The sequence below is a fragment of the Colius striatus genome, chromosome 4, assembly GCF_028858725.1.
Source record: "Colius striatus isolate bColStr4 chromosome 4, bColStr4.1.hap1, whole genome shotgun sequence".
Lineage (NCBI taxonomy): Eukaryota > Metazoa > Chordata > Aves > Coliiformes > Coliidae > Colius > Colius striatus.
Window position 1 is genome coordinate 40,374,087 of NC_084762.1, and position 18,055 is coordinate 40,392,141.

General features: G+C 34.9%; 1 protein-coding gene across 2 annotated transcripts in view; it reads right to left on the reverse strand.

Annotated features, from left to right (window-relative positions):
* Positions 1-17,812, reverse strand: part of CDH7 (cadherin 7) — a 66,723-nt gene extending 48,911 nt beyond the window's left edge. For both annotated transcript variants that reach the window (XM_010202099.2, XM_061994516.1), the window contains exon 1: positions 17,603-17,812. In XM_010202099.2, coding sequence (XP_010200401.2) covers positions 17,603-17,812 — 210 coding nt within the window. The remainder of the gene's footprint in view (positions 1-17,602) is intronic.
* Between the last annotated feature and the right edge of the window lie 243 nt (positions 17,813-18,055).

Here is an 18,055-nt window from a genome sequence, read left to right on the forward strand (position 1 = left end):
TTGGTTTGGGTTTATGTTGTATGAATTCTTCGTATTTCATTTGCTCTTGAAACTCTAATACTACTAAAAATCCACTTACAGTCTTACCTTGTGTGTTAATGGGAAGTGCTGAAACCCTGACAGAGTAAAATACAGTTGTAAAATATGCAACTGTAAAGCAGCTGAAGTAATTACTGTGACTAGTTGTGTCTTTAGAAGCTTATAAAGAACTGGACTAGAGAAGAGAGCATGACCTCATCATTTTAATGATGAAAGATTTATAATACAAAGAAATTAAATGTATTTAACTGGGTCCACAGTCCCATGACTTTAACTTCCCCATAAAAAAAGTTACGGAGTTGTTAGAGAAAACTCATGAAACTGATAAAACAAAGCAGAATTAATATGTCAGTCTACACGTGCATTTTTAACATACATAAATGAGAATATATATGTCAAGGCATAAGTGTTTGAAATTGTATTTTGTTTCTTAAAACTTAAATTCCTATTGTCTTTACATTCTTATATGTTTGGACAAATGCAATATTTAGTGATGACATTCCTGTAAGATTTATAGTAAACTTGAAATTTACAATTCTTCATATTGGCCATATGATAGGTTTCACACTACTCAGATATTTACAAAGCATTTACACAGATCTAATCCCTTCAGACTAAGATCAATAGGACTACTCCTAGATTTTCACTGCAAAATTAAGAATCTGACACAGTGCCCATATCACACATAATTAGTCCCTGGAAAGGTATGTTGGGGAGAGTGTCGAACTGTTCAGACCTAAAAGTGGGTCAAGGAAATAAGGCAAGAAAAAAGAATTCTGAATGTAAAATTTTACTATAACAGTTTAATAGGAGTAAAATAGTTCATATGAAAAGGTAGCAATGAAACCCTAACATTTCTGTAGTGCTTTCTATTAACTAATGTCGTCAATTACTAACACTGCAGTTCAGTAAAGGTAAAATACTGAATGACAAATAAGTTGTTCTTTTTCAGTAGACTATAGGACAATTCTTTTTTTTTTTTTTCCACTACTGTTATGAAATTCATTGAATTTTATCCAAAAGTGTTTCTAAAATACATATCCATCCATCTGTATATACTGGCTAGCTAATTAACAGCCCATTGTTCAACATTTACTCCAAAGAGTATGGAGATTTAACCCTGTGCTACATCAAATTAAATCTCTGTTTCTGAATTCTCTAATTTAGGAAATCATCCTTATTCATGTATAGCACGTCAGGACTTGCTTAATGATCATGAAAGTTGGTACTCAGCATATGCCGAAGCGCCTTTCTGAAATAGAGCCTTAATCCTTGTGCAAAGGAAGGGTGGTTTAATGATCAGCAATGTGCATCACATAGACTAATTGTAAGAAGCAGAAAGCTTAAGTGATTCCATTACATAAATTCACATTGTAGCTGTTCAGTATTCAGAACAAGCTGAAGTAGGGTATGCACAGTAAATACAGACATTTGAAAGTCTGCCTTAAACTGTTCAGATCATTTGAAGTGATCCTTTGCTAACAGATACTTTAAAAGCTTTGATTTCTTCTTAACTTTTTTTTTTTTTAACCACTCAAATTTGCAGATCTGCCAGGGCTTTCAGATACAACCAGATTGATCTCAGGATAGTAAATCAACTATAGACACAGGATTAAGGGCTGGAAAAGAAATGCTTTTAATGCCCACATTTTATGTTTTTCAGAAAACATTTGAGGAGAAGGATAATGCAGTAATATTTCAAAACCATAGGAAACTGCTTTAACTTGGAGAATACTAGGTTAATTGTAAAGCTTTCCAGCTTAGAAGGATTTTACAGCTGTATATAAAGGGCAGAGCTCTTGTGGTGACTTTTCTATTTTCTTGACTACAATGAGTGTTTAATAAAGACAATCTCACCAAATTACTATGCAGTCATATTCCCTCTTTCCTTAAATTATATTTTGACCTTTCAAATGATGAGAGAAGATATTTAGGGATTAAAATTTAAATTCATCCCTTAAAAAGAAATTCCGTAGGTATACTAGGTACAATGCTGATGCCAATCCAGTGTTTTTTCATCTGATCTTTGTGTTTTCAGCAGAATATGTTCTTGCTCTACTTCTTACTGCCATTAAATACTGTCAAGATGAGCTATTTATGTGTCATTGATAAACAAATTATGAGAAAATACTGAAAAGGCAGGTGTTATTTTACATTGGTCATATATACTTGCTGAATCTACATTAAAATTCAGATTGTGCAGACCTGTTTCTAATTCTGAAAACCATCTGGATTCTACTGACAATATTCAGTCTTCCTTCAGAAACTCATTTCCGAAGGTTTCAGTACTTCACATACATTGAAAACTTTCAGTTTACATAAAGTCCCCTCTGAATATCTGAAACAACATGTCCTTTCAATATCAGCAATGAAAAGACATTACATAACACAAATTCTTAGATGAATTAGAGCACTCTTCTCTAATGATAATTTTCACGTTGTTCCCCCTCTGAGTGAGCTCTGGATCAAAAAAAAAATAGAGCACACAATGAGTTCCTTAAGGGAATACACCCTGCTTCTGAAGCACCGTGGTCAACCTGAAGGTACAGTACTGTGTATTCCATTAACTGAAAACAATGTCAGCCATCTGAATTTATTCTCATCTACTTCAAAAGTTTCAACTCAGATGACTGTTACTAATTTATCTATCATGCTTCTTATGTATACCATCAAACATTATCAAAAGGGTTCTTTTATTATAGTATCTGATTGTTTTATTACAGTATCTGATAGGCTTTATAACTGAATCTGAAAACAGTGAACTACTCCTGGAGATTAGAGTTTAAATCACTATAATACTTGCCCCCAGCGTTCAAGACTGATCTTTGCTAAGTTTCACTTGACACAGCATGTAAACTTCTCTACCAGATTGTCTGAGCACTCTCAAAGCTTAATTGATCCAATTTGCATGTCTCATCCTGGCAGAATTATACATCATTTCTATCCTCTTGGACTAAGTGATCACAATCTAATCATTCTGTATACAAACCAGATGGAAAGTTTCCAGCTCCCTTGCTATCTCCTTGCATACGTTCATATTAAAGTCATTCTAATTCGACAAGCAATCTGATCTTTCTGTATTTTTATAGGATTACTGTCTCATTGATAGGCCTTCTGTCACCAATTGTAATGCTCAGAACTTTATATGCAAGGCATTTTCACTTTTGTCTCACACCTTCTGTGTGGTCCATTAAAATGATCACTTAATTTAACAAATTGTGCTAAATATCCCCCCTTAGGGATGTTCTATATAGCTTAGTGTAAATCAGCACAGCTCCATGCACTTGAAGGAAAGAGTAATTTCCATTCATTGAGGTTCTGTTCCTGTTTCTTAAAGGCAAAAGAAATAATTAATTATATTTTCATTCATAAAGGTCTGAATCTTGTATCTGAATATATATTGCCAAAAATTTTACATCTTTTAAAAGAAAAATGCCTCTTAATTCAGTATATATTTTCCTAAGAGTCTGTGTTTCTGTCTATGAAACAGAAATCTCTTGTTTATGTTATTTTTCTGTACTTTTTCCCTTCAAAAATGTGTAAATTGTGTTTGAACTACAATGGCAGATTGCTAAAAAGTTGTATTCATAGAATCGTAGAATGGTAAGTGTTGGAAGGGACCTTTAGAGATCATCTAGTCCAACCCCCCTGCAGAAGAAGGTCAACCTAGATCAGGTACTACTTAAGAACAGGTGAAATCTAGATGTGAAACTAACACAAATAAATAAAAGCATTTGTAAAGAAAAGATACAAGCAGATCTGTCAAATTAATGAAGATAAAATATTTGAAATACTATTAAAATCAAATCTGAAGTGAAGACAAAATTCTACTTAATATCACTTGTAGTGGAGCTTATGTTACCCACCTGCCTCTAGTTTATGTACATCTTAAGAGGTCATTGTATTTCTTCAACTGCACTCTGTAACTCACATTCCTAACTTGTCAACCTTTTTGTCCTACACATGATCTTACAAAGAGTTTGTGGTTGGTTAGTATCAGCTTATTTTTTTTTTTCCCTGCATACATCCTTTTTATGTCTTCTTCCTTGTCTGTTTTCTTTATCAATCTCTATTTCTATTTGATCAATAAAATACACAAGAAGGCAAAAACGTTGTTCAGGGCAAGTGGGTTTTAACTTGTTTTCAGTGAAGAATATGAGAAACTCTAAAGCATATTTTTCACTGAAACAATCAAATAATGGTGTTCAGTGCTCATGACAGCACAAGACAAGGAGTACCCTTCAGTCTTCTCTGCAGCTACTTTTAAAACAGAGAAGACTGGATGGTGAAGACAGTGGCTATATATGAGTATAAAGGAACTGGAATACATTACTGAATTTTCCATTTTTCTATCAAAGAGAAAGTATGCCAGCTCAGTAATAGAGTCATGTTCTTGTATCCATATATACACAAATATAGCCGTAAAAGTGGAAGGATAGTACTTGTTCAATAGTGAATCTAGTGCATTCAATTTTAACTGGCAAAGGACAAACTGAATTAACCAAGTAAACCAATTTGGTCATAAAAGAGGCATCATGACAGTAAACAGGCTTTCTATTAATGTGCTGCATGCTGAAAAGTGGTAGCAATGCATTTCTGTGTCTTGTATTTAAAACAGACTCAGTGGACAAGCCATACGTAAGCTGTTTCATACTGCAACCTTGGCTGAGTCTTGTAAAGACAAGTTCTTTCTTTCCAGGAGACGAGTTATGCCTCCAGCTACATAAGTAAAACCCCTGCTGTCTTCAGATTCTGTTCTCATTGTAAAAATGTATGGTCCCATAGCTTACAAGTGGGTTGTGCAGGTGTAAGTTGGTGAAACATAACAAGCATGTCTGTGGATGACACTCAAGAAATAATAGAATAGTTTGCTGTCTCTCAGATGTGTTAGCTCAGCAGGACTAATAGCAATAATAAGTAGAAAAAAGAATCATCAGAAAAAGCAGGTGTGATTCACATACAGAATTCACCTATTGAGTAACAAAGTAGAACTTTATGCAGGCATTTTTAACAGGAAATTTTATGCTAGTCTGTAAACAATCAGATGTGTATTAGACTACTGTATTGTATTTAGTGAAGACACCTAGGGTTTCTAAGCTCATGTGAAGATGCATGGCCCTGAGCTGCATTTTCCAAGTGGTAACCTGCTGCTTCTTCTGACAGACCCACACTCCACTCTGAAGGCTTTTAAATCTTCAGATGAGGCAAAAAAAAACCCCAGTATTGAATGTTTTCCTTGAGCCCAAACTTATAGCAAAACATCAAGAAGGGTCTATTGATTAATGAGCTACATAACTTCAGAAGTATGAAGAATAGAACAGCTCTTACTTTGTCTTCTAAAACATAATTAAAAAATTAAAGTTAGCCTCTACCAAACATTGTTAAACAGTATCTTAAAGTTTTAGGGTTTTAGAAAACCTATCATATTTTACTGCATTACTTCTGTTGTGATCAACAAAATCAATAGCATACTTTGATTTTGAGAATAGGATAGGAAAGTACTGAATGTTATGTTCAACATCAATTATATTTCTATTTCCAACACATCCAAGTAATTCTGAGAAAAAAAAAAAAAGATCTGGTTTCACTTCATTACTCTCTGCAATAACACTTGTATCGGTTCTGTCAGACTTCTATTATCAGTGAAAGTTATTTACAGGTGCAAGAGTGTTTGTCTCCAGGAAAATTTGCAATATGGCTGATCATTTTGTTCACTGTAATAAATTTAACTCTTCTGACCTTGATTGTTAAGCTGCAGCATGTTTCTTTTGTATCTTGCTAATTACTTTACAAAGTAATTTTCCAGAGAATTGAATCTGATCCACAACCTGTTAGCTCATCCTGCTACACTCCAAAACTGCTTTCCAAATTGTTTCAGAAGCAAAGGTAAGCATCTTGAATTTTTAGTGTAGTCTGCAGATATAGGCTCTTCTATCTCTAAAGGATCAGAAGGACCTGTCATAAAGGTGGACATCCTAATCTTTGTATCTTCCTCACAGACTTGTTGCCTGTTTGGCGTACATTTTGGAAGCAAAACAAAGCACCTGGGCCCTCAGACTGCATCAGTCCACAAGTGTCATTATTTAATTCCCTTAACTCCAAATATAAATTTACTTCGTAAGGTGTAGTTTGCCTTCCTTAGTGGTACACCAAAGTATTAATGCTTTTGATTTTCAGCTCTTAATTTGGGAACAGTTTGGGCATGACCCAGTTGCTGCCCTGACAGCTGCACATACTCACATCCTTCTATCTATCTGCTGAGAGCTGAGACTTGGTTGGACTGATCCAGATCTGCATGTTGCTTTTTTGCTTATCCACACTCTATCTTGACCCAGTAATTCTTGGAATCTCAACAGATGGAAGGCTTTTCTTTCTTGTCTTATGGTGTTTGGCACCATGTTGCTCATGTTTTAGTCTTTCAATGATCAAATTCCAAATTCTCTGTCTCTGATAATGTTTTATAAGAAATATTTTCAACTTTCCTTTTCTATCTTTTGCTCCCCTGCTCCCAGAAAAGAAATCTAAAATCAGTTTTCTACAGTTTTTGTTTTGATATTTTGTTTTGCTACTGTTTGTTTTGTAGATTACCCTACTGTACATGACATCTTCCTCTTTCAATTACAAATGAGCTTTACTTACTATTTTGTCCCTTTCAGCTACATCTGCTAGTTAACAGAACTAGTCTGCACATTTCTCAAAGATGGCTGTTAATGGATTACTGACAAGCTACCTTTCTTTGCCATCCGTGTTAACATAACTAAGATAGCTAGTGTTGGCACCTACAAGATCTTCTTTCTAGAACCCCTGTGTGGTGGATTATTGTGACTTAAGCCAATGCAATGTCCCACATACATATATATAGCATTATTGGCAAAGAGCAAAGAGAATCGAGACTTATACATAGCACTGTTATACCTTACTCTAAATTAATCTTTTCGTCTCTACATCAGGCTCAGGATGTTCTTTTCATCTTTACATCAGGCTCTGGAGTGAGAAATAGATAGCATATTGCTTCATCGTGCTTCCTGCATTCTCACTCTTTGAGATTCTTTTTTATCTCTAAAACTTATCTCTGTTTTTTTCATGCACTAAAACTATTAAGACTAGAATCTTTACCTTTTTTTCAATATTAAAATTAATCTGAACTGAGTAAATGTATCTATACAAGTGAGAATTGGTCCTCAATGTAAGGTACCTCTATTGTTTCCTATAGATCTTCACATATGAACACATTTATGCATATATTCCATCACTGGTATCACTCCAATTCCTCCTGGTTTCCTCCATAAAACCTCATTTGATATGGCTTCATTCAGTTCATTAGTCAAATAGATAAACTGAATCAACTTTTTAAACAACTAATATTTTCTTTCTCTCCAGATTTTTCAGGAATGACTGACACATACTCAGAAGTAAACTTGATTCAGCAGAAAGAATAAAGCCGAAAAGCAATAAGGCTTTAAGATCCTTGGAGTAGTAGTGGACGTGAGCTTGCAAAGAAAGAAATAAACATGAATAGTGCAATTTTAATCATACAATAAGACAGGAAATAACAGTTTCACTTCACTTATTTCCTGTCTAGGTGAAGGTATAACAGAATGCTTTTGTTCATGGCTTTTTCATGTCAAGAAGATATTGAAAAAAAATAGAGGGAATGAATAAAAGAACGGTAAAGATGAACACAGGACTAAAGTGCTGACTACTGAGAAAAACTTTTTTAAATGTGCAAAATATGTATCGCCTGACTAAGCAATAGTCAAGTGGTAAAATGTAGAAGATGGATGGAGAGGACAACACTTTACATATGCATGAAGATTATGAACATCCAGGAGCAAGAGGAATTAACTGTTTTTAATGTAAACATTATGCAGCATTTTAGCCCTGTAAGTTAAAAAAGAAACATAAAAATATGCCAAGTACTTTCCTCAGTGCCTACTCTGCCCAGAGAATGGTTGCAAATTGTATAAGACAAGTATTCTGCTAATTTATGGCATTATATTTGTACCATGCTTATGGAAACTGAAGAAATGACCATCTGCTTTTCCCAACTGTGTCTGAAAACTTTTCATTGTTACAGAATAATAAGCTCAACTTTGACTAACACAGCACCTGCACACCTTGTAGGGAAAATTAATTGCTTGATTGCCTAGTCAGTAGGGTTACAATTTAGTACCTCAGTATGAAATGTTTAAGCAGTTTATCATTCTTACACATGTATCCAAGTACCCGATTTTACACATTTTGAAAAGATTTCAAATGGAAAATAACTGCATAGGCTCATTTCTTCTAACGTGCACTCCACAGCAACAAAATGGCATGTCTCTTTAATACTCAAGGTAATTTCTCATGATTTACAGAAACAGGAAAACTAAATGAGACAGTATGATTATGATAACATTTTGTGGATTTTTTGCAGAAAAAAACCCAAATCTCCTTATATCACCTGGAAAATTACTTTAAATTTATTTCTTTCTGCTCAGGGGAGGACAAAGAATCCCCTGTGCTACAGGTAGAACATTATCTCAGACTGCTCTTAGTTGTTCTCAACATAGATCCTATGCAGCCATATGAAACACTAATGCATGCCTTTGGTGCTGTAAGAATACTATATATCAAAGGAAGACACTATTTTTTCCCCGTAAAAATGTGGAATACGTTCCTACCTGTTGTCAATCAGTGCTCAATATTTCTACAGGATAAAGTATGTCTTAAAAATGAATACTTAAATGGTCAAATACATGTATTCAAAAATTAATATTTTCAAATGGTCTACTAAGATCGATAAAACTGATCTTGAGATTCTGGATTAAATTTTGAGCTACTTTATACACAGTATAACTTGATAAACAACACATACTAAAAAACTTCTTTTCAATTGTTTTGAACTGCCTTCTTCTCCCAGGGGAGCACAGTGAAAATGACAGCCTGATATGGAACAAGTAAGATGTATTTTATACTTTCTGGAACACAAATAATTGCACATGAACTACTATATGCAAAACAGTTATATTTGTCTTGGTATTCTTATTTATCTGAAAGATAATATTTTTATACTTCATTATGCAGTTTATAATATGTATATATAGATATATATATCATACTACATGCTTTACACCCACATAAATAGAATCACCTTTGCAATAGCAGAGGGCTGTAGAACCAGCAAATATTTGAATATGGAAGGAATATTAATGGTAGCAATTTTTTAGCTGAGTCAAAAAACATCTGCAAGAATTAAACCTAAATGTATTGTATAATTTTATGAACAGATTTAGTGATCAGCTTACTTTCATTATGTGTTCTTCTGTTGTAAATGGAGCTTCTCTGTTGGCTAAATTTACAGTTAGTCTGAGAATATTAAGGTGGTTCTCATTTAAAGACTGAGGCCTAGTAATCTATAGTTTGATGTTGACAACATATTTTTAATACCATGTAAACAAAAAAAAACAGCCTTGAAGCTATAAAAGCTTAAACATTATGAACCCCTCAAATTTCTGTTTATTGTGTATGCTAGTATTCATACCACAACTAAGGTTTAGACAGCTGGAATAGAATTGGAGTTCTCCAACCAGCATGAACTCCACTGTCTTTTCTAAGAGCTACTTGTCTCTAATTTACATGACAGTAAGTGTCTTTTCCAGTGTAAAAGTGACAGAGTAGCATAAAGTAGTTAATAGCTATTCTGAGAGAAGTGAGCAACCTAATGTATTAATATGTTTCTTCTCTCAGCAGTTTCACTATTAACACTTAGCTCAGCCACCTCTTTCAGGGAAATACATATCGCTTAGAAAAAAAGATTATACTGTAAAGATTTTACAGGAGTTATCACCAGTACATTTATATAAATCTAATTTGTTGGACATGAAGGAACCAGTCTGATTTTTTCAGGAACTCGTGATGTGATGTCTGAGGCACTCCCCTTAACTGGTAAAAGTTAACACTGAAAAACTAACATGTGTACACAGGTACTATTTCATTAAGCAATTACAAGGAATTTGAGAAGTGCAGAGGGATAGTTAAAAAACAAAACCAAAACAACAAAACACACAAAAGTGCAAACATAAACAAAAAAAAAACAAACAAAAAAACCCAAAAAATCCAATAGTGTAAAGCAAAGACGAAATTCAGAAGAACTGTGACAAGGCAGCAATAGTCCTGACAGCACTTTTAGATTGTGACATGGAAAATACTGAATACATGAAACCAATGTCTAATGTGTCCATATACAATTATGTTTCACAGTACAGGTATAAGAAAAAAAGACAACATAGAAGAGGTAGTGTGATAGTAGACTACAAGATATAAAACTTTAAAGCATATGCAGTTTGATCTTTTTAAATCAATGGAAAAATATCCTTTATCTTCACTGGTCTGAAAAAAGAAGTTGCCTTGTACTAACCTGGGTATCAAATAGATTTGCACTTACAAACTTGACCTAACTTGTCATCCATAAAAGATGGAAAACAAAGGCAGAAAAGAGCTCCCTTGTATCTGTTCATGTTTAAAAAAATGTTTCCTGGTTCTCATTTTCAGAACAAAAAATATTCTATCCTCCTAGTAAAGAACACCAGTGAGCTGTTATTCTCAAGTTATTGTCAGGATGTTGACTAAAGTCTCTATATTTCTCCAGATTCTGTTGCTGCTTCTTATTCTGCTATTGCCCGTTGTCTTACGAAATTGTTGTGTCGGGGTAGGGGTTGTGTTTGCTTGCACTGTACCTAGCACAGTGGGAATTTGGTTCAAGAGTGGACTTTCTTAGTCCTAGAATAATGCAAATACAGTTCTTGGTAGTCCTAGTTTTACAGTGCTTTATTTTCAACTTCATTAAAAAACAAGTTTTAGAGGACAGAAGTAAAACTGCATGTTGAAGTAGAGCCAGCAGCATGACCTAGAGGACTAAAACTAAAGTCAATAGATGAAAAAGCAAAATCATGTTAGAATACGGCTAAAAATAAGTAATCTGAAGCTTCATGAGCTTGACTGATATCAAAACTGTAATTCTGGTATTCTCATGAATAGAAAGCATTTTCTGATAACTAGTTAAACATACATGAGACTTGCATCTACATATTCTTGCAAGATGAGCTTTTATTCTTGATTTTTTATTTTGTCAGATATTTATAAAATATAGTTTTAAATAATGTCCAAAAGAAATTCAGAGCAGAGCACTGCAAGTAGAATCTATTAGTCTACTGAAAATAGTGTTACAGGATTATATAAATAGCATGGCTGTGCCATTGAATAAAAAGCTATGATGAGGGCTACTTAATTTACAGATGTTGTCATCACCTTCACTAACCTTCCTCTTCTGTAATGCCACATCTTAAGGATCAATGTTCTATATTATACTAAAAGATCAAAAAGCTGCATGTTCTGGTTCAGCATCCAACCACAAGTCTTCCAACTCTATTATCACTTCTAATAATGAAATTACATACAAATTGTCTTTTAGTGCTTGAGCATGTGAAATTGTCATCACTTTAAATCCCTGGCATAAAACCTATTTCTGTATCCATTCAGCTATGTGAGGAGATGACTTCACATAAAGAGGGAAAGAGGAAATTACACTATAGCTGTTCAGTCTAATGAAATCCACCAGGAAAAAACAGTAGATTTTAGGTTATCCCTTTGAATAATTCTTCCTGTATGCCTTAATCACACCATTCTCCCCAGAGACATTCTAGCCCTTCACGCTAAGTAGGAAACATTCAAATTATTAACCACCTCTCAGTTATTTGGGGTAATCCAAATAAAGTAAAGCATGTAGTAATGCAAAGCCCACAGTGAAGAGAAGCGTGAGCTACTAGTGCCTGCACAGTGCAAGCTGAAGTTGTAAATTCATACCATTGTATAGTTGAAGCATCCTTTCACTAAGAACTATGCAATCCATAAAGCAGGTAAGCAGGACTAGACTATTTCAATTGTTCTTTTTCTTTTTTTGCAGCACTTTGTGGCAGAAAAACATTGAAAGGAACGGCATGTCCCACTTTACTTAAAAGGTCAACTGTTATCACTTTTCATAACACAGAACAAGAAAGGGTTCTTGAGATGGATAAATATCAGTGGATTTGCTTTTTTACTTTCACAAATGGCCTTTTGGGAGTATATAAAACAACAGTGTTTCAAAGATTATGCTGAAAGTAAAGATAAGCAGAAAAGGAACAGAAAAATATAAGAAAGGGGAACTTTCTCTTTTAGCTATTATACCATCTTTGTTTTCCACATAGTGTCCACAAAGATAGATGAAGAATAGTTGGTTTAGTTTGGGTTTGGTTGGTTGGTTGTTCCCAAAAGTACCTGGAAATAAAAATAAGAAAAGAAAAGGAAAAAAAAAAAAAATCTGAGCAAAGCTGTAGCTATTCTCACCTGAGAGTTTACTTGGAGAGCAGATGTGAACATTTATCTTGTGCAGGACGCTTGGTGGTGCAAGACCCCAGGTTGGGGCTGGGCAGCCAGTATAGGTGTGTTACCTCCAGGGAATCACACTCAACCCATCTCTTGCTCAGTTATCTACAAATGATAGATAACTGAGCCTAGCCTCTTTTACTTACATTTAGCCTTTGTAATTTCAACTCATCTCCTCTCCATTTCCTAAAGTGTCAGTAAAACTGCTGTAGTGTAGTTTCTAGAGATTTTAAAAGCTATTTGAGCTAATTCCTATTCAGAGACCCTCATCTTTTTTATCACAGATGAAGTCCCCTCGGTTTCTCAGCAGCTGATAATTCTTCATATCGGTCTGAGTTTGACTGATTGGCCAGTACTTCCATAGTACTGACTGCTTTAAAGTATTTCAGGAAAGATACGTACTACCCAAGTCAATCAAAAAATCATCAGTTGCATCTGAAAGTGGCAGCCTATCACCTAGAAAAAGAGACCAACTTCTGACTACATTTGTACAGTTTGATATAAGGTCACATCACAGATAAATATCACATGTGAATAATTCAGTCACTATCAACACATTCACCAATATGTTTGAAAAACAAACAATAAACACCAAAAAAACTAGTATTCTCCCTTGTCCAGCCTTCTTTCCTCCGAAATGATGAGGCTGGAAAAACAGCCCACTCTGTATGGCACCAATAACAAACACTTGTTGTTATTTTGCTACTGACAAGTCCTTCTCCACTCTGCCTTGGTGCAAATCTTAAATATATCAATTTTCTAGGAAATGTTGAAGTTCATTGTATTTTTTTAATGCTTCTCTCATTCTTTAGAACTCCAGAAAACAATAATGCAAATATAATCTCTTATGCACTTTGGTCCATGTTTGAAAATTGAATCCAACAAGTCTTTTTATATTTAAATAGTTAGAAGAAAAACAAAGAGCAACACAAAACGGAATGGGTAGACAATGACTATGACTCTAAAACCAAAAAAGACTCTAACAAACTACAAGTTCTTAGTCCACTCACTTAACCTTTTTCTTGTCTTGATTTTACCAGGTTAGAATTTATGCTTTTCTTCCTCATACATTATAAATAACAACTACAGGCAGAGCATCTCGCAAGTTCCAAATGTTACTTTTGAGAAGCATCAGTGAGCTGATTGCTAAATAGCAACTTCTTGGGTTTGTGTTCTAAAGACTATTTCTTTTTCTCCTTTGTTTTCAGTCTTTTCAAGCAAAGAGATTGGAACTGTCCCTGTTTTCAACTACACCTAATTTTAGAGCCATTGGAAGAGAAGTTTTCTGTTGGATCAAAAAGAAAACACTGAAGTCAGTCATCAATCAACATCACACATGGAGTCAACTGCCTTGTTTCACTTCTTTAGGTTTATTTGTGGCTTCTTTTGACTTTTTTTAAATTCTTTTAATTAGAAAAATGAAAGGATTAGTGGCTGAGACTTTGTGTCACTATAATGCTTTTGAGGAAACTGACACTTTTGTAGCAGAACATGTAAATCTAAATTAAAAACAAGAACTTAACTTTTGCAGCAGAACATGTAAATCTAAATTAAAAACAAGAAATTAAAAAAGAAAAAACAACAGCGACAATGACCAAAAAAAAAACTACAATGAAAACCAAATCCTGCACATCTGACAGTTATGTAACAAAACAAAATCAGTACAATTTTAAAATTCTACTTTAGCTGCACTCTATCTACTTTAATTACAAGATTGTATAAAGCTTTTCAAATATTTACCACAATAGCATACATTTTTTCTAATTTTAGGTGTTTATGAATTAAATCATTTAAAACTGCACTGTATTAATATCTTTATGCCCAAATAGATTCCATTATTTTATATGGAAAATACAAAGTAAGACATTTCACAAAACATACTACCAAGTAATAGGAAACATTTTCCAGAAAACTGAAGCCACCTATGCTTCTAGCTAAATTAGCACCGTAATTAACTGCCTCATCTCCTCCATGGTATGTCTAGAAGAGAATAGTGCCTATCCAAACAAGTAAATGGGTTAAATAGTTAAATGCTTCAACTCTTTAAGTAAACATAACATATGCTGTGCTGACAGACAGAAGGAAATCGTATATGGTTCAGTCCACAATCTGATTACATGTTAAGCACCTCCCAAGAGGCATTCAAAAGTACTCAGGATTGAATCCAAGATGATTAGAATTCATACTGTGAAGAGGAAAGACCTACTTTTTTTTTTTTTTTTTTTTTTTAAAGGAAAAAAACCTTAGTCACCTCTGGCACCTATTAGTGTAAAATTAGTGTATTTCCTCCAGAGGTTTCTCCAGAGTGATACAAGAAAGTCCCTGTCATCTTAAGAAAATCAATACCTTTTTAAAACATAACCAAACAAAAACCATTCTGCTAATAAATGATGATCAAAGATGCAAAAAAAAAGAAGGCTGCAATATACATCATGTATGGATCTGAAGTCTTCATAAACAGACATGAAAATATTGAAAAATTAAGTTAAAGACTCATCATAAAAATCCTGTTACATTATTTAAAAGGAATAGGATTTTAAGCTGCATGATCATGTAATTAAAGTGTCAGAATGCACACACTCAGAAGGACAGAGTAAAAGCTGAACATAGAATTAACATGGGTATTTCATGACTCTTGAACAACTTGTCGTGTAACTCTAACATTCTTCCAATGCTGCCTTCCAAACAGAATTGCCTAAGGCTTTGTAAAATCAAATAGTGATGGGAAGAAAACATTCTCTTTTGCAGCTTCATTTGCCTGAGTGTTTCTGAAGCATTTTTATCTCACAGACCTTAAAATCTTGAGAAGGTTACTCATTTCTGGGGGTGCAGTTAGACTGACACCCTGCAAAGAATTCTAAACATAAGGCAGTGTAGGACTGACCTCCCCAGGAGCAGAGTAGTCTGCAGAACGTGAGGCAGAACACTGGTTGTTGCTTCCACTTAACTTGATGAGAGAAGTGAGTTATGCCAGCTCCTTGCTTGATGTAGCTTCCTCACCAAGAGGAAAGAAAGGAAAGAAATATAGAGAAAAAATATCCCTAACCTTCCTCTCCAAATCTCAGTCTTTTCAGTCTCTACTGCCTGCAAAGGATTTGAAAAAAGAACGGTGATATTTTTAAGAGAAGAAGAGGAGGAGGAAGGTGACTGCTGTTCACTTCAGATTGGTGCTACATATAATATGTTAACATACAGAAAGAAAAACACATCCTCACATCTTTGCTCCGCTGCATGGGAATGCAAGTTTGGTCATGATTGCACCTCAGGATCCACACAGCAAAAAGTCTCTCCAGTGAGAAGGTTAGGAACTGGGTACATCTTATCTTATAAGATGCTCAGTAAGGACTCTGTTTCCAGGAAGATGGTCCTCCTTTTTCAAGCACAAATTTTTATCTGCTTTTCCTACAAAATGAATCACTGGTACAAATGTGACCTCTTGAGCCAATAATTCATACTGCTGATACAAAAACAATTTGGACACAGACTGTTTCAGAAAAAAAGCTTTGCTTTTCAGAAGATATCTGCTTATGAATGCTAGGACTCCTCTAAAGGATAGAAAAGACCAAATTGTGAAGATAAAAATAAGCACATACATGCAACTATCATGTATTCTAGCACGACCACATCATCTTTGGCCGTAATATTGCAGTCAAAAGGACATGAGAATTGCTACAGATCAAAATCAAACTTCAGTTGAGAATTTAAAGACACTTCTGTTCCAGAAGAGAAATTCTAATTTGTAAGTCAACCTTCACTTTTTAACACCAGGCAAGAATGCCAAATATTCCATTTTCCAGAAGCCAAAGAGAAGCTTAGAACACACTTGCCTAAGAGATAAAACTTACAAACCCAAGTAGCAGCTGCATGGCACCAGACCAGATGGTTCCATAACCTAAAACTTAACAAAAATTTTCAAGACTGCTGTAATAAAAGGTTGTAGTTTTGGTTCTAGCACATCAGAGCAGAACTGTGTAAAGTACCAGCCCCAGTTCAGAAAAGCACCTAAACACAACCATCACTTTAATCATGAGAGTAATTCCCCATTTAACTTGATTATTCAGTTGGCATGATTCAATTCTAGGTGCTTAACTGTGCTAACACAAACATCGGGGTTTTTGTCTCAGTAGGACGAATTAAGTAAGCTGAAATTCACTGCATTCATCTGTTTGAAGCAGTGGATTTCGGATTACTTCATCTCCTTTTCTGTAAGCGTGCCATTTTGCCAAAAGCTGTCACTCCCTTGTTTTCTATGCATTTGCTATATTTTAACAAGAAACTCTATTTATTGATTCTGATATTACACAGAAAAATGTTTTTTTTTTTCTTTCAGTAAGATGATTACACATAAATGTTACATAGAAACGCAAGAGGGTTTTTTGTTTGAGGTTTTTTTTCCCCTTCATAATTGCTGAAGGAAGCGTATTACCCACCAGCATAAGGCGGTGAATGAGCTAAGGCCCGGATTCACAGCTGTGCTCACTGTGCTCCACGTGCAGCAACGGGCGCACAGAATGAGCCATTTGGGATGCCCTGATGTAAGGGCTTGCTCTGCACTGGCCTGGTGCCCATCAGAGGGAAGGTAAAGCCACAAGGCTGAGCTATGCACAGAGGGCAGCTAGGCCCCCAAGGTGCCAATCTGCCAGCCAGGCAACATCAAAGCAAAGCTGCAATGCAAACATGCCCTCCTTTTCACTTGTCGCACCCCAGATGCCTGGTTCTTTCTCTCTTGCATTCAGTAGTGCTGATCTTTAGGAAGTAAACAACGTTAACATGGAACTTCTATTTTCCCTGACTAGCTATTAGATCTTGTAAAAGAATATTCATAATTACATTTCTTTATGTAAAAAATATGCCTAATATTAGTAAGAAAATATTTTCTTTGTGTAAATGGTAGTAAAAGGTTTTAATTATCATACTGCTTTAAAAAGCATAGCTAATATGTTCTTAAGAGTTCTTAAAGAAAATTGTAAGAGGAATCAGGAGTGTAAAGTGTTCCTGTTTTGAAATGTGAAACATTTTTCTCTTTTGAACTACAAAACTTTCTCTCTTTCTGGTTTAAATCGTCCATGCTGACAGAATTACCAATCACAGATTGCATAACACGAACATATCAAAAAACAAGCATTTGTACCCTCCAAAGTTTGTTTAAATCCCCTACCTTTCCTACATAGAGTGGGTCTGTACCCATGTATTCTTCCAGCACAAAGAATTGATTCCACACCCAACTGCGTTTTGTTCTCGTCCTCCCTGATTGAAAGTAGGGCTTTGACCTGGACCTCGAGAGCTCTGCTTGATTCATCCCAGAAACACACAGGAAAAGAGCTAGTATCTGCAGAAAATGGCAGAATTCCACTTTGCCCAACTTCATCTTTTTTGGTTTTTTTTTCCCCCCGTGAAAGAAAAAACCTTGACGAGAGCAGACACAATTCCAGTTGTCTCAGTAGCTCTAGCCTCCGGCAGGGTGTCAGCTGGGAGTCCAGAGATAATAATTTGTGGTCGATTGGACGAAGTCACTACTGCTAAATGGCCATCATGAAAGAAATGGTGTAACAGGCATCTATTTGAGAAAAAGAAAAGAAATGTTGTCAGGTTTTTTTTTAATAAGCATTCT